At 48.2% G+C, this 19,005-nt stretch overlaps 1 protein-coding gene across 4 annotated transcripts in view; it reads left to right on the top strand.

Annotated features, from left to right (window-relative positions):
* The window catches only part of cacna1g (calcium channel, voltage-dependent, T type, alpha 1G subunit), an 827,599-nt gene that overhangs the window by 484,115 nt on the left and 324,479 nt on the right, over positions 1-19,005 (top strand). For all 4 annotated transcript variants that reach the window (XM_038776398.1, XM_038776397.1, XM_038776396.1 and 1 more), the window contains exon 7: positions 15,997-16,089. In XM_038776398.1, coding sequence (XP_038632326.1) covers positions 15,997-16,089 — 93 coding nt within the window. The remainder of the gene's footprint in view (positions 1-15,996; positions 16,090-19,005) is intronic.

The following is a 19,005-nucleotide window of genomic DNA, read 5'->3' as shown; positions in this document are numbered from 1 at the left end:
GCGAGCAATGTTTAAACTTCATCCAATAGAATTGCGAGCAGCCCGTGATTGAGCCTCATCCTGTCAGCTGTGTTTACAATCTCAAGATTCTGTGCACTCATTGTTTGTGAGAAACAGGATGGCAGCACTAACGTCCCCTTTACTCCATGGATTGTTTCAGAAAGACAGGATATCAGAAGTGACATCCTTTTACTTCCAGAGGATATCAGGGCCACATGATAACAACTTGTGTTTACTATATAAAACTACTCTAGTGGCATCCTAGCTATTCAGTTTTAAGAGGTCGCACCACTGGAACCCCCCCCCCCCCCCCCCCCCCCCTTCTTCACTGTCCTTCCCAAATATCCTGGTACCTTTTAATATTCAAGTCCCAATCCAGGGGCTGGTTTAGCTCGCAAGCCTAAATCGCTGGCTTTTAAAGCAGACCAGGCAGGCCAGCAGCACGGTTCGATTCCCGTACCAGCCTGCCCGGACAGGTGCCGGAATGTGGCACTGGGGCTTTTCACAGTAACTTCATTGAAGCCTACTCGTGACAAGCGATTTTCATTTCATTTTCATTTCATGTCCTCCTGCAGCCATGTCTCCATAATGGCTATCAAAATGTATTTATTTATTTCTATGTGCGCTCTCAGATCAGCTGTTTTGATTTGAATGTTATGTGCATTTATATACAGAGCTTTTAGTTTTATCCTTTTATTCATTTTCTAACACCTCTAGTCTCATCTTTTGTTTTACTGTTAGATTTGTACTCTTTATCCATTCCCGTTACAATCTGGTTTCCATTTCCCATAATAATATCTATCTCTTTTGCCTTGTCTCTACTCTTTGATTGACCACATTTTCTCAAATTTGATCTTTTGCCCCCACTATTTAGTTTGACACCCTCACGTCTTCAGGTCCCAGGTGTAGACCGTCCCAATGGTAAGCATCCAGCTTCCCCAGTACAGGTGTCAGTGCCCCACAATCCAGAATCCACTTCTCCCACACCAATCTTTGAGTCATGCATTCATTTCTCTAATCTGATTTGCCTTATGCCAGTTTCACAGGGCACACGTAATAATATAGAGATTATGACCTCCAAGGTCAGGCTTCTTAATTAGGTGCCTAGGTCCTCATACTGACTATGGATAACCTCCTTCTTTGTCCTGTCTCTGTGATTGGCACCTACATGTGTCACGACGACTGTGTCTTCCATCTCCGGCTACAAGTTCCTCTCCAGCCCCGAGCAGGTGTCCCGAATCCTGGAACCACATCCGCCTGGCTCATGTTCTTTATTGCAGAGAATGTTGTCAATACCTCTGACTATACTATCTTTGACAGACACTACATTTCTTTAATCCCCCCACCACTACTTGAATGGCTTTCTGTACCACGGTGCCAAGGTCAGTTATCTCATCCATCTTGCAGACCCCACTCTCATCCACTCTCATCCAAGCAAGCTGAAAAAACCTCAAACCTGTTGGACAAATGTAAAGATTGAGGCTCCTGTACTCCTGCCCTCTGAGTCCCCTTACCTTGCAGTCACATCCTCCTGTCCCTGACCACAGGCCGAATTAGAACACCTGTCCAAAGCGGTGTGACTGCTTCCGAGAACAAAGAACCCAGGTAACTTTCCGCTCTCTGATGTATTGATAAGTCTGTAGTTCAGCCCCCAGCTCATAAACTCGGAGCCAAAGCTGTTCGAACATCACGGGATCAAACTAGCATCCGTGAGCACCCTCATACAGCAGGTGTGACATCCTTAATGCCCTGCCATCCTTAATGTGTTCCAATAAACTATTTAATTGTTGTATTGAACTATATATTTAAATTTTGTTTTTATATATTTCAGTAACCTTACCACCAGTTCTTATATTATTATGAAACTTCAGAACAGAATAAAATGTAGTCACTAGCAGATATTCACCAACTAACTTGCTTCTTCTGTAGCATAAATGAAACCATTTCCCAAAGGCTGAGAAAATTTGAAAACGAAAAGCAAAAGAGCACCTCTTTCCCCAACTCCTAGCTATTCTGAGTCATACTCAAGTACTAAGTCTCACCAAGTTGGCTGGCTTTGTATGTTGCTCAGACAAACGTTAGCTGAGATAGATACACAGAAACCAGTTTGAGCTGCCATTAGTTAGTGCCCAACTGTTCTTCCAGTGCAAGCCTCGTTAAAACCCTGCTTAAGGCTGCAAAGTTTAGAATTTTAATTCTAGATTTCAGTTAGATGCCAACTGCAAACAACATTTGATTTTTACAAAAGATTTAAGAAGTTAAGACGCCTGGCTCACCATCCACTAGCACCAGTAATTCTCGTGAATCCCTTGTGCACTTTCCCCAGTGGCCATGCATTCTTTTTCAAATATGGAGATTCAAACTGTTCGCAGTACTGCACATGTGGTCCAACTGCGGTCCTACGCAAGTTACTGGAACTTCCCTGCTTTTCAAGTCTATCTGCCCAGAAATGAATGCAGGTGCTTGGTTTTCTTCCACTCTTGTTAAACACCAACATTCAGGTTGACGGGCAGTAATAAAACTGGATGGCCAGGTATGTTCCCTTCAGTCCAATAATCTGCCATGTATTATACTGTGGGCCCAGGGTCCTTGTGCACTGAGAAAGTGTGGAGTTTGATGCTGACTCGTTATACAAAGATCCCGGGTCCACAGTATGACAGGTTATTTGGTGTCACTCAAAAATCACAGAAGGAGAAAAACATACCTGGCCAGGTAACAATGCTGTCCAAAATTAATCCGTAGATGTAACCTAGGCCGAAATTTTGCAGCCTATCATGCCGGCGGTATCTTCCGGTCCCGTTGATGTGAGCGGAGATTTCACTGGCTCGCCGGCCCACCGCGGGTTTCAGCTGGAAAATTCTGGCCATGGTCACTAATAAATCCAGTAAGGAACTTGGGAGAAACTTCTTTACTCATAGAATTCTGAGATTGTGGAACCCGTTGAGGTGAAGAGCAGAGGTGTATTTAAGGGGAAGAAGGTGCAGCAGGAAGGAAGGTACAGGAAGGTACCCTGTCACGTTTAGGTCAAAGGCAAAGACTCAGGCTCTGTCGAACTCCAGTGTGGACCAGTTGAACCAAATGGCCTGTGTCTGTATTTTGTGCTCGATGTAACTCGATGTGCAACTGGGCCTTCAACATCATGTTAACGGGATGGTGCAAAAAAATCCAAACCCTCCTGCACAGACCCTCAAAAGAAAACCTTCCTGAAATATTTCAGAAGCAAAAATTACTGGCAGTAAACAAACTATCTTGAAGAGGATTAATTGATAAGAGGCTTATCTTTTTAATTTACATAATAATAACCTAATTAAAACAAGTGTGAAAAGATTAGACACTTCACATTAGGGCATGGTGTGCTGAAGAATTGTTTGGCATTACCCGATAGAGTCAATATGTCTGCTGAAAGTTTGTAGTGTTGGACAATATTTTGTGTAAAGAAATGCCCCGGGAGTGGGGGAAATTTGTGCCACGCTTTCTGTCACGATTCTGTTCCAGGTTTTGACATGATCCTTGACTTGGTGCTGCCCCCCCCCCCAGTCAAGGAATTGATTAAAACAAACACACAACCCTAAAACAAATTTCCAAGCTGACGAGCACGGGCTGGAAGTTAATCCATGCATGTCAGAATGTTCATGCATAGATGATCTCTCAAAGCGCACTTAGCATTATAGAAGTTGGTGATCTCAACACTTGTTTGACCTTAATCAACTGGAGACTTTTAATGGGTAGTGATGGGGGGGTTGTGTAACGTTGCCTCCATAGCCAAATCCCACCACCACCCCCGACTGGACCCATCCCCTTGCACAGCCTCCAGACACATCCTGCGCATGGCGGGAGGCGGAGAATGAAATGGGTGTTACTGAAAAAGATTGTTTAATTGAAGTAATGTCTCGTCCTGTGGTATTCCCCTGGTATTAATAAAAATTCTGTGCAGTGTGTGGTGAATCACAATCCTAGTAATTCACACTGTGTTATATTGTATGTGTTGTGTCTCTGTAAGCTCGGTATATGAGCAGTTGCGCGGCTCTGCCCATAGGGGAGATGAGGAGTTTGTACTGGGCTCCACCCTTGGCTCCGCCCATGGTTCCGCCCATGGCTCCTCCCACTAACTGGAAGTATAAAGATCTGCAGTTGTGAGCCTGCTGCCAGTTCATCTCGTCGCAGGCAGGCTCAGTTGTAAGACTATTAAAACCACAGTTCACTTCCAACCCACGTGTCTTGTGAATTGATGGTCACATCAATTTAATAGTCTTAGGAAACTTGAAGAAAACGACCATGGAATCAGCCCTCAAACCTGATCGATTAGAACTCGACCCGCAGGCTGCAGAGGCGAAATAAATCTTTCAACACTGGCTCAGATGTTTCAAGGCCTACCTGGCTGAATCAAGCACATCAGAAACTTCAGAGGAGCAGAAACTCAGTCTACTGCACGCAAGGGTGAGCCACCGTATCTCTACTCAACTTAACAGTATTACCTCGTATACGGAGGCCCTAGCCATGCTAGATCGAATGTACGTGAGGCCGATCAATGAGGTCTACGCGCGCCACAGCTTTATGACCTGCCGCCAGCGCCCCGCGGAGTCGTTGGATGAATTCCTGCGGGATTTAAAAGCTTTAGCTCGGGACTGTAATTACCAAGCTGTATCAGCCGAGCAGCATATGGAGCTCGCTGTCAGAGATATGTACGTGGCAGGGCTCAGGTCAAACTATGTGCGCCAGCGGTTGCTTGAAAAAGGGGCCCAGAACTTGGAGGACACTGTAGAGTTAGCTATGACCATGGAGGTCTCGTTCCGCAGCCTCACCCCGTTCCCCACGAACCAAGCGACCCCATCCTGGGCCCCCGACCAGCGACTGCCCCAGGCCTGCGCCGTGCGGCCACCCACCTACTACGCAGCCCCAGTGTGCCATTTTTGCGGACAGCCCCAGCACCTACGGCAGCACTGCCCGGCCCGCAACGCGACCTGCAGCAGCTGTGGTCGCAAAGGACACTATGCCCGGGTCTGCCTGGTGAAGAAATCCCCCTCTCCAAACTCTCCCGCAGCCCAGAGCACTCGTTTCTAAAACTCCCAGGCCCGCAGGCCCCGAAATGCTGCGGCCTGTACTCCGACTCCGCCCCCACACGACACGTGCGACTCATGGAGACCGCCATCTTGGCAACCCCTCTCCACATGGCCGGCCACGTGTGACTCATGGGGGCCGCCATCTTGGGCGCCATCTTCCTCGCCGCACGCCACGTGCAATCCACGGGGCGGCCATCTTGGGATCCATCCTCTTCAAACTCTGAAACTCACCTCGAAGACTACGAACTCAGAGGGCAGTCATCACGGGGCCACTCCAGCACAGCTGATCGAGCCGGCGACTACCCGCAACTCAGCGCGGTCACGTTGGACCAGTCGCGTCCGAAACACCTCCGCAACTCAATGATGACCGTTAAAATCAACGGGTACAGGACACCGAGCCTCTTTGACTCCGGGAGCACCGAGAGCTTCGTACACCCAGATCTGGTAAGACGCTGTTCGCTCCCTATTTTCCCTGCACGACAAACTATCTCCCTCGCTTCGGGCTCACACTCCGTTCATCTCCAAGGGCGCACCGTCACGACCCTAACGATCCAGGGCACTAGCTACGCTAACTTACAGCTATACGTACTCCCGGAACTCTGCGTCCCACTCTTACTGGGACTCGACTTCCAATGCAACCTCAAAAGCCTCACACTTTGCTTCGACGGGCCACTATCTGCAGCCTCGCTACACTAAAAATCGACCCCCCTCCACTCTTTGCCAATCTCACGCCGGACTGCAAACCCGTAGCCACTCGCAGCAGGCTATACAGCCTGCAGGACAGGGTGTTTATCAGAACCGAGGTCCATAGGCTTCTATATGAGGGGATCATAGAGGCCAGTAACAGCCCCTGGAGAGCTCAGGTGGTGGTCGTCAAGACCAGGGAAAAATTCCAAATGGTAGTGGACGATAGCCAAACCATTAATCGGTTCACGCTCCTCGATGCGTACCCCCCCCCCCCCCCAGGATTGCAGACATGGTGAATCAGATTGCCCATTATAAAGTCTTCTCCACGGTGGATCTGAAGTCTGCATACCACCAGCTCCCAATCCGCCCGGAGGACCGCCACTACACGGCGTTCGAGGCCGATGGCCGTCCTTTCCACTTCCTCCGGGTTCCCTTTGGCGTCACGAATGGGGTCTCGGTGTTCCAACGAGCAATGGACCGAATGGTGGACCAGTACGGGCTGCGGGCCACGTTTCTGTACTTGGACAACGTCACCATCTGCGGCCATGATCAGGAGGACCACGACGCTAACCTCCATCGATTCCTCCAGACTGCCCAGAAACTCAATCTCACATATAACACGGAGAAATGCGTTTTCCGCATGACCAGGCTAGCCATCTTCGGCTATGTCATGGAAAACGGAGTCCTGGGCCCCGACCCGGAACGTATGCACCCCCTCTTACAACTCCCTCTCCCTCATTGTCCCAGGGCCCTCAAAAGGTGCCTGGGGTTTTTCTCATATTATGCCCAGTGGGTCCCTCAGTATGTGGACAAAGCCCGCCCACTATTTAAGGCCACACTCTTTCCTCTATCAGATGGGGCTCGCCAGGCCTTCACCTGCATCAAGGAGGACATCGCCAAAGCGGCCATGCGGGCAGTGAATGAATCCGTCCCTTTCCAGGTTGAGAGCGATGCCTCAGAGGTAGCTCTCGCAGCCACCCTAAATCAGGCAGGGAGACCAGTCGCCTTTTTCTCCCGAACCCTCTCCGCTTTGGAACTTCGACACTCCTCGGTCGAAAAGGAAGCCACAAGCCATCGTGGAAGCTATACGTCACTGGCGGCACTACCTCGCAGGTAGGAGGTTCACCCTCATCACAGACCAAAGATCGGTTGCCTTTGCGTTTGACAACTCACAAAGGGGCAAAATTAAAAACGATAAGATCCTACGGTGGAGGATCGAACTCTCCACCTACAAGTACGATATCATGTACCGACCGGGGATGCTCAACGAGGCCCCAGATGCCCTGTCCTGCGGCACGTGTGCCAGCGCGCAAGACAACCGTCTGAAAGCTATCCACAATTACCTCTGCCACCCGGGGGTCACCCGGCTCGCCCACTACATCAAAGCCCAAAATCTACCTTTCTCCACCGAGGAGGTAAAAGCCATCACCAGGGATTGCCCAATCTGCGCGGATTGCAAACCGCACTTCTATAGACCAGACAAGGCCCACCTGGTAAAGGCCTCCCGGCCCTTTGAACGCCTGAGCATCGATTTCAAAGGGCCACTCCCCTCGACCAATCGGAATATGTACTTCCTAAACGTCATAGACGAGTTCTCCCGCTTCCCCTTTGCTATCCCGTGCCCCAATATGACCTCCCACACAGTCATCAGAGCCCTGCACAGCATCTTCATCATGTTTGGGTTCCCCAGCTATGTACACAGCGACAGGGGTTCGTCCTTCATGAGCGACGAGCTGCGTCAGTACCTGCTCGACAAGGGCATCGCCTCGAGCAGGACTACCAGCTATAACCCCAGGGGGAACGGGCAGGTGGAGAGGGAGAATACGACGGTCTGGAAGACCGTCCTACTGACCCTCTGGTCCAGGAAGCTCCCGACCTCCCATTGGCAGGAGGTCCTCCCCGACGTGCTCCATGCTATTAGGTCCCTCCTATGTACTGCCACCAATCAGACCCCTCACGAGCGGCTATTTATTTTTTCCAGGGGCACTACAACGGGGGTTTCGCTCCCAGCATGTTTGAAGACACCGGGCCTGGTTCTCCTCCGGAAGCACGTCCGGACTCACAAAACTGACCCACTCGTGGAGAGAGTGCTCCTACTCCACTAGAACCCCCAATACGCGTTCATCGAATGCCCTGACGGCCGTCAGGACACTGTTTCCCTCCGGGACCTGGCGCCTGCAGGATCCAACTCCGACACCACTACTGCCGAGGCGCCCCTCACACTGCACCCCACCCAACCCCCCGCGCCCGGCAGGTTCACTGCCCGTGCTCCGCGCCCCCGCGCCTATGGGTTTCCGGCGCTCCCCGCCACCTGCTCGGACCGAATCACCCCCGGAGTCCGCCATGGTACCCTCGACGACCGCCACCACCCAGCCACCAGAAGAGGCTGCAACCCCGGTGCTTCGTAGATCTCAGAGGACGGTTCGACCGCCGGACCGACTCAATTTGTAGACCAATCACCCCCGCTGGACTTGATTTTTTTTACAGGGGGTGAATGTGGTGAATCACAATGCTAGTAATTCACACTGTGTTATATTGTATGTTTTGTGTCTCTGTAAGATAAGTATACGAGCAGTTATGCGGCTCTGCCCATAGGGGGAGATGAGGAGTTTGTACTGGGCTCCACCCTTGGCTCCGCCCATGGTTCCGCCCATGGCTCCTCCCACTAACTGGAAGTATAAAGATCTGCAGTTGTGAGCCTGCTGCCAGTTCATCTCGTCGCAGGTAGACTCAGTTGTAAGACTATTAAAACCACAGTTCACTTCCAACCACGTGTCTTGTGAATTGATGGTCACATCACAGTGTCAGCCATATATTTTCCAGCACATTTTTCCCTTCCAGTTTTCTTTGCGTTGTTGCTACAGACATTGGGCAACAGGATTTTTCTTGGAGCATTGTAATACAGGCAGGTAGCAAATTGATGACTGATTATAACCGTACCTGATATTAAAAACCTGTCAATTTGCTGTCCTCAGAATTTCTTTCACTCTCAATATTCACACCTATTCCTCTGTGGCTTCCTTTCATAAAGGAAATGCCACATTTTAACTCTGGCATGAATGCCTCTAAAACCATATCCAGTGTGTTCCACCTCCATAATGCCAGTGCCAGAAAATAATATGCATATCTACGTGGATGCCCAGAGCCGAAAGCCTGATTCCAAGCCAACATACTTGGGACTGACTCTGCCCTTTTAATGGACTCGGCCCTTCCGGGAACATGTGAGGAAAATAGCAACAAAGCACAAAACCAGAAATAATCCACCAACCAAACTTACTGGATCTTGGTGGGGCATTGCTGCTATACACTCTGGACCTCAGCACTTACTCTCAACACTTTCCCTATCATACTCCACAGCAGGGTATGTGCACCTGCCTGGCAAAGGTCATCATATACACATCTTTGTTGACTCAATTGAATGCCACAATGTGTATCATCACTGGAACCTTCTGTTCACCAGCCCTCTTCTGGCTTCCTGTCCTTGCAAACATCACGCCCTCACACATTCGCCAACTGACAAAAACCCACAAGCTGCTTGAAACCGTGAGTGCTGTGCCTCACTTACCTACACCATGATGACGTGTTCAACCCAACTATTGTCCACCCAAATACTGTCCATCTTCCATCTTGATGCCACATATGAGGCAACCTTTCTGAGTTGATCTCTCAGCGAACATCCGAAGAACCCAGGAATGGGAAACGCGGGAAGTCACTAACAAGTCCCTTGTGGGGGGGCAGCACGGTGGCCTAGTGGTTAGCACAACCGCCTCACGGCGCTGAGGTCCCAGGTTCGATCCCGGCTCTGGGTCACTGTCCGTGTGGATTTTGCACGTTCTCCCCGTGTCTGCGTGGGTTTCGCCCCCACAACCCAAAAATGTGCAAAGTAGGTGGATTGGCCACGCTAAATTGCCCCTTAATTGGAAAAAAATAATTGGCTAATCTAAATTTATTTTAAAAAAGTCACTTGTGCCAAACCCCATCTGTCGAACAGGCAGGCTTTGAATTGGCACAGCGAAAGCGATCCTGGCTAAATAGGTTCAGGACAGGCGGGGGCCCTGTGCAGCCAATCTCCACCACTGGGGCCTCAGTACAAACCCCTTATGCACTTGTGGAAAGACACAAGCAAGGCTGCACATTATTGAGGAGTGGCCCCATCTGTAGACTTAAGTGGTGGATTAATCACCTTAAACTCATCAAATGAGGAGACTATTGCTTGGCTTTGGGGATTTGCATTCGCCAAATAAGTAGAAAGCTGCTCATTTTAAACAAGTTAAAGGGTCTGTCGAGGCAAGGGTTTTTAGTGCTGATGTATTGAGCAGTAGTATTAATTTTACGTCAGGTCGTTCTAGTTGCTATCGTAGCGCTTCATCCATCAGGATTGTATATCTGCAAGTCACGGCCCCGCTTTGACCTTCTACCCACTAAACGATGCAGAGTTGCAGCGCCTGGGCTCTTAATCACCAGTGCGCAATCTAAGAAGACCCTTCCTATAAAAATAAATTGAAACAATAAATAGTTCTCAAATCTGTGCTCTTCCTCCTATTAACACTGAGACACAGAGGATCTGAAAATCATTTGAAATGATTAGTGACATAATGCAGTACGTTAATGAATAGTTCCAGATGCGCGTGAGAATCATTTTCGGCAGCCGCCACACTTCACCAACAACGCCATGTGTTATTTCAGGAGAGAGAGATAATTCCTAATTCGTGCAACAAAAATATTTTGTATCTGACGTGCGGTGTGTACTGCGGTAGTCCGGCAATGTGTGTTCTGGATCTCACATGCCACTGCTGCAATTGTTTTTGCACTACACTGAGGCAAAACCCAATCCATTCACCTTCCTCTCTCTCTCTCCCCCCCACCCACCCCCCAATCCACCCACCCACCCAATCCACCAAACCTTTGCATGTCTGCCGACCGGCAGATGTTGTCAATCTTCCCAAACTCTCAGACTCTCGCCTTACTACAGTTGGCTTCATTCCTGCAGACAACATCTGTCCCTGTTTCAAGAGCTTCACTCTCTTCTTGCTCGCAGATCTTTTCGGCCATTTCTTCCCCTCCTTGTCCTTGTTCCAAATCTTTCTTTTTAATCAGAAGCCTTGCAGGTCAACAAGCAGGTGTTCCATCATGATAGCGCTGCTAGTGCTGCTGATCTAGGAACGTCAGGAATGGGACTAGGCCATCCAACCATGAGAGGCTTCTCCGACCTTCAATTAAATCACGGCTGGTCAACAAAGGTGTGCCGGCAGCCCATATTGTACGTTCATGTCCTGGAGAGCAACCTGTGGCCTCGTGAAAATATTTAAAAGTTTATCTTTGTAGGTTCAGCTCAAATTAAGTCAATTGGGCCTTTATTCTCTGGAATTTGAAAGAATGAGAGGATAGATGATGAGAGGCTGTTCCCCCTGGGTGGTGATCCTTATAGGAGGATCTGTAGTCGGAACATAAGGAATTATAATATAATAATAATCTTTATTGTCACAAGTAGGCTTATATTAACACTGCAATGAAGTTACTGTGAAAATCCCCTAGTCGCCACACTCCGGCGCCTGTTCGGGTACACAGAGGGGGAAATCAGAAAGTCCAAATTACCTCACAGCACGTCTTTCGGGATTTGCAGGAGTAAATCGGAGCACCCGGAGGAAACCCACACAGACACGGGGAGAACGTGCAGACTCCACACAACCAGTGACCCAAACTGGGAATCGAACCTGGGACCCTGGCGCTGTGAAGCATGGCCATTTAGAACTGAGACGAGGAGAAACTCCTTCATTCAAAGGATTGTGAATGCTTAATTGCCTTCAGAGGACAGTGAGTGCTCAATATTTGAGTGCATTCAAGATTAAGATTGATACATTCTTAGTCACTCAAGGATTATGGGGCAGGACAGGGAAATGAGGTTTATTTTATTTATTCCTAGGACACCCGGCATCATTGGCCAGGCAAGAATTAGTAACCGATCCCTAATTGCCCTCGAGAAGGTGGTGGTGAGCTGCCTACTTGAACCGCTGCAGTCCATGATGTGTAGGTACACCCACAGTATTGTCAGAGAGGCAGTTCCAGCATTTGGACCCAGCGACAGTGCAGGAATGGTGATATGGTTCCAAGTCAGTATGGTCTGTGACTTGGTGGAGGGTAGAGAGGGGGAGTGGGGTTGGGGAACCTGCAGCTGGTGGTGATCACAGGACAGGCCAGAGCCCCTATAAAACCATCCTCTGCCACTGTGGCCTCAGCACAAATCCCTTATGCACTTGTGGAAAGACACAAACAAGGCTTCACATTACCGAGGAGTGTCACCTCTGCAGACTAAGTGGTCGATTAATCACCTTAGACCCACCAAATGAGGAGGCTACGGCTTGGCTTCAGGGTTTTGCATTCGCCAAATAAGTAAATAGCAGCTCGTTTTAATGGATCTGCTGAGGCAGCAGTGACTTTCCCATGTATCTGCTGTCCTTGTCATTCTAGCTGGCAGTGGTCATGGGTTTGGAAAGCGTCGTCAAAGGAGCCTTGGTGAGTTGCCGTAGTGCATCTTATAAATGGTACATGCTGCTGCCATTGTGCATTAATGGTGGAGGGAGTGAATGCTTAAGGTGGCAGAGGTGGTACAAATCAAGTGGGCTGATTTGCTTTGGATGGTGTTGAGCTTCTTGAGTGTCAGTGATAGCCCCCCCCCAGGATGTTGATAGTTGGGGATTTAGTGATGATAATACCATTAAATATACTGGGGAGGTGGTTTTGTTCCTTTTCATTGGAGATGGCCTTTGCCTAACATTTGTGTGGCCCGAATGTTGGTTGCCAGTTGTCAAGCCAAGCTTGAATGTTATCCAGGTCATGCTGCATGTGGGCATGGGTTGGTTCATTAACTCAGAAGTCATGAATAAGGCCAAACTGTGCACAATCATCACAAAGCTCAATTTCTGACTTTACAATGTCGGAAAGGTCATTGATGAAGCAGGCGAAGGTGGTTGGGCCCAGGATACTACCCAGACGAACTCGTACAATGATGTCCCGGGACTGAGATGACTAACCCAGCAATCACAATCATCTTTCTTTGCATTAGATGTGACTAGAACCAGCAGATACCAAAGTTCAGCCACAATTTAATTCAATAGCGGAGCAGGCTCAAGGGACTATATATCTGACTCCTTCTCCGATTGCTTGTGTCCCCAGATGGTGCTTGGTCCATTTTCCATGGCGTTGGGGTTTCTCAATGATGAATCCTTCTGAGGATAACATTAGTCTTCCCAAGAGGCAGACTTTCCCCCACATTTTAGGGTGCCAACCTCCCAGACGGTCTTGATCCACTGAAGTTGGCCTATCTCCGCAATCGGAGAACAGCAGATGCTAACACCCTGGCTCTACAATCAACACTCAAACACCTCGACAACAAGGACACCTATGTAAGACTGCTGTTCACAGAATCATAGAATTTGAATAATAGAATTTACAGTGCAGAAGGAGGCCATTTGGCCCATCGGGTCTGCACTGGCTCTTGGAAAGAGCACCCTACTTATGCCCACGCCTCCACCCTATCCCCATAACCCAGTAACTCCACTTAACCTTTTTTGGACACTAGGGGCAATTTATCACGGCCAATCCACCTAACCTGCACATCTTTGAACTGTGGGAGGAAACCGGAGTACCCGGAGGAAACCCACGCAGACACAGAGAAAACGTGCAGACTCCACACAGACAGGGAATCAAACCTGCGACCCTGAAACTGTGAAGCAACTATACTAACCACTGTGCTACCGTGCTGCCCATAATCAGAGTACAGCTCCGCCTTCAACACCATTATGCCGACAAGACTGATAACCTAACTCTGCAATCTTGGACTTGACCCCTCCCTGTGCAACTGGATCCTCGACTTCCTCACCAACAGACTGCAATCTGTCAGGATAGGCAACAGCACCTCCTCCACAATAGTCCTCAACACCGAGGCCCCGCAAGGATGTGTGCTCAGTTCTCTACTGTACTTCTTATATACACATGACTGTGCGGCTAGATTTAACTCCAACGCCATCTATAAGTTTATAAGACCAAGGAACTGATCATCGACTTCGGGAAGCACCCCCATCTGCAACAATGGCTCCAAAGTGGAGATGGTCAATAGCTTTACGTTCCTAGGGGTCACCATCACCAACCATCTGTCCTGGTCCATGCACGTTGATGCAACAGTCTCAAGAAAGCCCAACAACATCTTTACTTCCGACGGAAGCTAAAGAAATTTGGGATGTCTGCATCGACTCTCACAAACTTCTACAGATGTGCGATAGAGAGCATCCTATCCGGCTGATCACAGCCTGGTATGGCAACTGCTCAGTCCAGGATCGCAAGAAACTGCAGAGTGTGGTGAACTCAGCCCAACGCATCACACAAGCTTGCCACTCATACATTGATTCTGTATTCACCTGTTGCCTCAGGAAGGCAGACAACATTTTCAGAGACCCTCCCACCCAGGCATTGCTTTTTTCCAGATCCTTCCATCAGGGAGAAGGTTAAGAAGTCTGAAGACCCGCACATCCAGACATAGGAACAGCTTCTTCCCCACAGCTACAAGACTCCTTAATGACTCCCCCTGGGACTGATTTGTTCCCTGTAAGAACACTATTCACGACGCCCTATGCTGCTCTTGCTCATGTATTTGCTTTGTTTGGCCCCTTGTCCCGCACTGTAACCAATCACTGGTTCTCGATGTACCATTTGTCAATGTTCTCTGTTGATTATTCTTTTTGTCTACCATGTACGTACTGTGTACGTTCTCTCGGCCGCAGAAAAATACTTTTCACTGTACTTTGGTACATGTGACAATAAATCAAATCAAATCAAATCAAATGTTACCAGCCTATTTCTGCCATTGTAAATCTCCCCCCACAGACACCCATAGAACCTTGGGCTGTGGTGGGAGGAGAGTTGGTATTTTGGGAGTATCGTCTGTTTATTCTGCATATCACCTTGCTGAAATAATTTAGCACCATGGTAGAATCCTGAACTTTGCAGTAATTAATGGCCCTTGATAGGAATTGTTGGGGGAAAAGGTCACCAAATCAAACCCTTAAACCCAAATGTCCGAGTGCACTCTCAGAATAAGATATAACGCACAATGCCTTGAATCTCTTCAAAGGCACCTTCAAATGACTTGTACATCAAAGCACTGTCAAGACATAAGTGATCATGTTAAAAGTGTGTGGGTGTCTTCTATTTTTGTTCTAATGTTTTTGTAACGAGCACCTTTATGTACTACCTGAAGACAAGGTACCCAGTAATTAAATTTCACTCAGATTTGCAATTGAATAATCAGCCAGTCATATCATTGTATCCTGTGACATGATTGTCAGGATCCTTTCACTTTCCTTTCTGGGGAATATCAAGAACAAACCAGCACAGCATTAAAATTAGAGCAAGGTCGTTCACGGGTGATGTCAGCAAACGTTTCTTCGCACAAAGGGTATTGAAAGTCTGGAACTTTCTTTCCGAGAGAGCCTGCAAAGGCTGAGGACCAATCAGAAATTCCATAACTAACTTTGCTGGGTTTTTATTCGGTCAGGTTATAAAGGGTCACAGGATCACAGCAGGCAGATGGAATTAAGATACAGATCACGGTTTAGCTCAGTTGGTTGGACAGCCGGTTAGTTCCCCCCCCCCCCCCCCCCCTTCTGTAAACCTATATTCCCATTTCAAGCCATCAAAAGCTGACTGATGTCTCTGGCTACAATGACACTTACACCGAACCTGGATCAAGAAACCCCAAACAATGGGACCAATTCTTTAATCGGGGGAAGTGAGTTATTTCAATGAATCATTATAAATAATAACATTTCGGACATAGAAATTCTCCATTTTCCTTAAGTCAAAAATACTTGCCACATTCAGTTATTAAGTCACGTAATTAATGTGCCTGAACAAATTATACAATTATAATTTTTGCATAAATTATTAATAATATTATAATAATCGCTCATTGTCACAAGTAGGCTTCAATGAAGGTTCTGTGAAAAGCCCCTGGTCATCAAATTATGTCATGACGTGTCTGTACAATTGTGGTCCTTGTGAGTTTACAACCTGCATCTCGTACACCAGTTGCCTGAAATCTAATGGTCAAAGAGAGGTAGAACCAACCAGATATGAGCAACAGTGATCGTCAGGTCTTGATTTTATTGAAGTTAAAGAGTGAAATGACCAGTTGAATGACAACAGCTTGATCAGATTTTATTTTAAACTCTTTGACTGTCTGATTTCCTCTTAGGTGATAACCCTGGAAGGATGGGTTGACATCATGTATTTTGTCATGGACGCTCACTCCTTTTACAATTTCATCTACTTCATCCTTCTGATCATAGTAAGTATTCAAGCAAAAACGTTTTCTCATGCTTTTTGATCTGAGGTTGTGGGCATCAAGCTGTCATTCGCTGCCCACCTCTCATTGTCCCTGGGAAGGTGGCATTACAACTGAATGGCTTGCTAGGCCATTGCAGTGGACAGATAAGAATTGACCACATTGGCGTGGGACTGGAGTTACATACGAGCCCTGACTGGGTAAGAACAATAGGTCTTCTCCCCTTGAATACACGATTGAACGAGTTGGGATTTATTATAATTTGATAGTTTCATGGAGGGACACTTTTGGTGATCCCAGCTTTTAATTTGAAGATTAATTTTAGACCTAATACAGGATTCTCAGGTTTCTAAAATGGGATGTAAGCTCTCATTCACTGGATAATTAGTCAAAGCCTCTGAACTGTGAGTTTATTAATATAACCACAACACTACCGTACCTGCTAATTAGTGTTCCAATTCAGGTGGAAAGGGGTTGGGTGAGATCTCTGCAAGGCATCTCCCAGCACTATGTTGAGAATCATCGCGGCTGCCAAATTGGGCTCCGCGGCCTTGCTGGTCACAGTGCTACAGAGAGGAACCCAGCGAGTGTCAATGGTCACTAATCTCCTGACCACTTTCAATGCGGCCAATGTGTATTGCCAGTCATGGGTGATGGAGTGACCTTGCCCTACATGCAACCCAAGCATAGCAGGGTGCAGTTTTGATGCTTGACCTGTCATTTTGGACCTCATTTGGTCCGTTTGATGCTCTTTTTTAAAGACATGCTCAGCTGGACATGCGTTCAGCTGCACACCGGACTCTCGACACTGGTGCTACTAAAAGGTATCAGCGTTGTATTTTCAGGTGAGGTACCTTTAACTATGGTTTGCTCAGTGAGTAGAAGTTCTATGTATTGGGTTGCAGGAGGGGCTCACAGGAGCCATTGGAGTCAGAAGAGGGTAATGCTGGACTTTTGGAAGGAGTGGAGTGTGAGCAGAAAGCCTGATTTTACATATCATAGAATCACTACAGTGCAGAAGGAGGCTGTTCATCCCATCAAATCTGCACTGACCCACTGAAAGTGCATCCTACCTATGTCCACGCCCCACCCTATCTCTGTAACCCAGTAACCTCACCTAACATTTTGGACACTAAGAGGCAATTTATCATGGCCAATCCACCTAACCTGCACATCTTTGGACAGTGTGGACCGGGTGGACAGGGTGGACCGGATCACCCGGAGGAAACCCACGCAGACACGGGGGGGAACGGGCAAACTCCACAGTCACCCAAGGTCGGATTCAAACTTGGGTCCCTGGAGCTGTGAGGCAGTAGTGCTAACCACTGTGCTACTGCGCTGCTAAAATTACAGACCCTCTTGGGCTAAAGCGTGACAGGCAGTTGTGGAGCATAGGCAGAGGAGAGGGGAAGCCATGTGCGGAGGGAGGAGGATGAATTCCCACTATCCTGGCAGGACTCAATACGCACCCATTTCCACCATCTTCCATCCACCGCGTTGAACCAAATGGTGGCTGCTTGGCAACAAGGGCTACCCAGTCATCCCATAAGAGTCCTAGTCTAAATCACCTGCAGAAGAATTTATCGACAAGCGCATCCCCTCGGGAGCTGGCACATGTGCCATCGTTTTGCCCCTGCCCTGGCTGCAACCCATTTATGCTCAGTGACTCACCATGTGCCGATCCTGCTTCTAAACTACCCTCTCAAGTACATACAGTGCCAGTATCTGAGCAGGTGGCTGTGAGTGTCAGATCAAATGATGGTGCTTCTACGTCAGACGCTTGCTCTTTCACTGTCAGAGAACACTGCTTGGCCAGGCCTCTGAAAGCATAAAAGCAAAAGGGAAGGTGGGCTTTGGATGGAAGGAAGGTGGTGCATGGTCACACCATCCGCAGCTTGAACATCATGTCAGAATGCAAGGTGAGGGTGAAGTGGGGTCTGAGAAGGCGAGTAAGGCAAGAACAAATTGTCATGTTGGATGTCTCAGTGACTGCTGTGCCAATAATGTGGAGCACTCCAAGAGGCTCAGCAGGTGCAACCTTGTCTGTTTCCTGCTGATTCTATGCTATTCCATCCCGTCCAGCACCACCTTCTCCTGTGAGAGCAAAGGAAGATTTATGTATGTCTGTGTGTATGTATGTGTGTGCCTGTGTATGTGTGTGTGCGTATGTGTGTATGTATGTGTACGAATATGTGTATGTATGTGAATATTGTGTGTGTGTGTATGTATGTGTCTGTATATGTGTGTGTGTTTGTGTGTGTGTATGTATACCTATGTTAATGTGTGTATATGAATGTGTGTACTTGTGTGTGTATACGTGTGTGTGGGCAGCACGGTAGCATGGTGGTTAGCATAAATGCTTCACAGCTCCAGGGTCCCAGGTTCGATTCCCGGCTGGGTCACTGTCTGTGTGGAGTCTGCACGTCCTCCCCGTGTGTGCGTGGGTTTCCTCCGGGTGCTCCGGTTTCCTCCCACAGTCCAAAGATGTGTGGGTTAGGTGGATTGGCCATGCTAAATTGCCCGTAGTGTCCTAAAAAGTAAGGTTAAGGGGGGGGTTGTTGGGTTACGGGTATAGGGTGGATACGTGGGTTTGAGTAGGGTGATCATTGCTCGGCACAACATCGAGGGCCGAAGGGCCTGTTCTGTGCTGTACTGTTCTATGTTCTATGTGTGTATAGGAAATAAATGTTAGGCATGAATCCTGATTGTTTGAAACTGTCAATGATGATTGATGAGATACTTGTGTGAGGTTGATGGTGCGATGGGTCACAGTGACATTAGAAGATGACCACCCATGTGAGCTCACTGAATGTCTTGTGGTACAGCAGCCTGAACCCTTGGCTATCTCTTACCATCCCTCTGCACTGTGTACCAGGACAGCCAGCTGCCTCCATTATAGTCTTCTCTTTTCCATTGCCT

Source organism: Scyliorhinus canicula, chromosome 18 (genome assembly GCF_902713615.1).
Source record: "Scyliorhinus canicula chromosome 18, sScyCan1.1, whole genome shotgun sequence".
Classification (NCBI taxonomy): Eukaryota; Metazoa; Chordata; class Chondrichthyes; order Carcharhiniformes; family Scyliorhinidae; genus Scyliorhinus; species Scyliorhinus canicula.
This window is presented reverse-complemented; position numbering and strand designations above follow the sequence as displayed.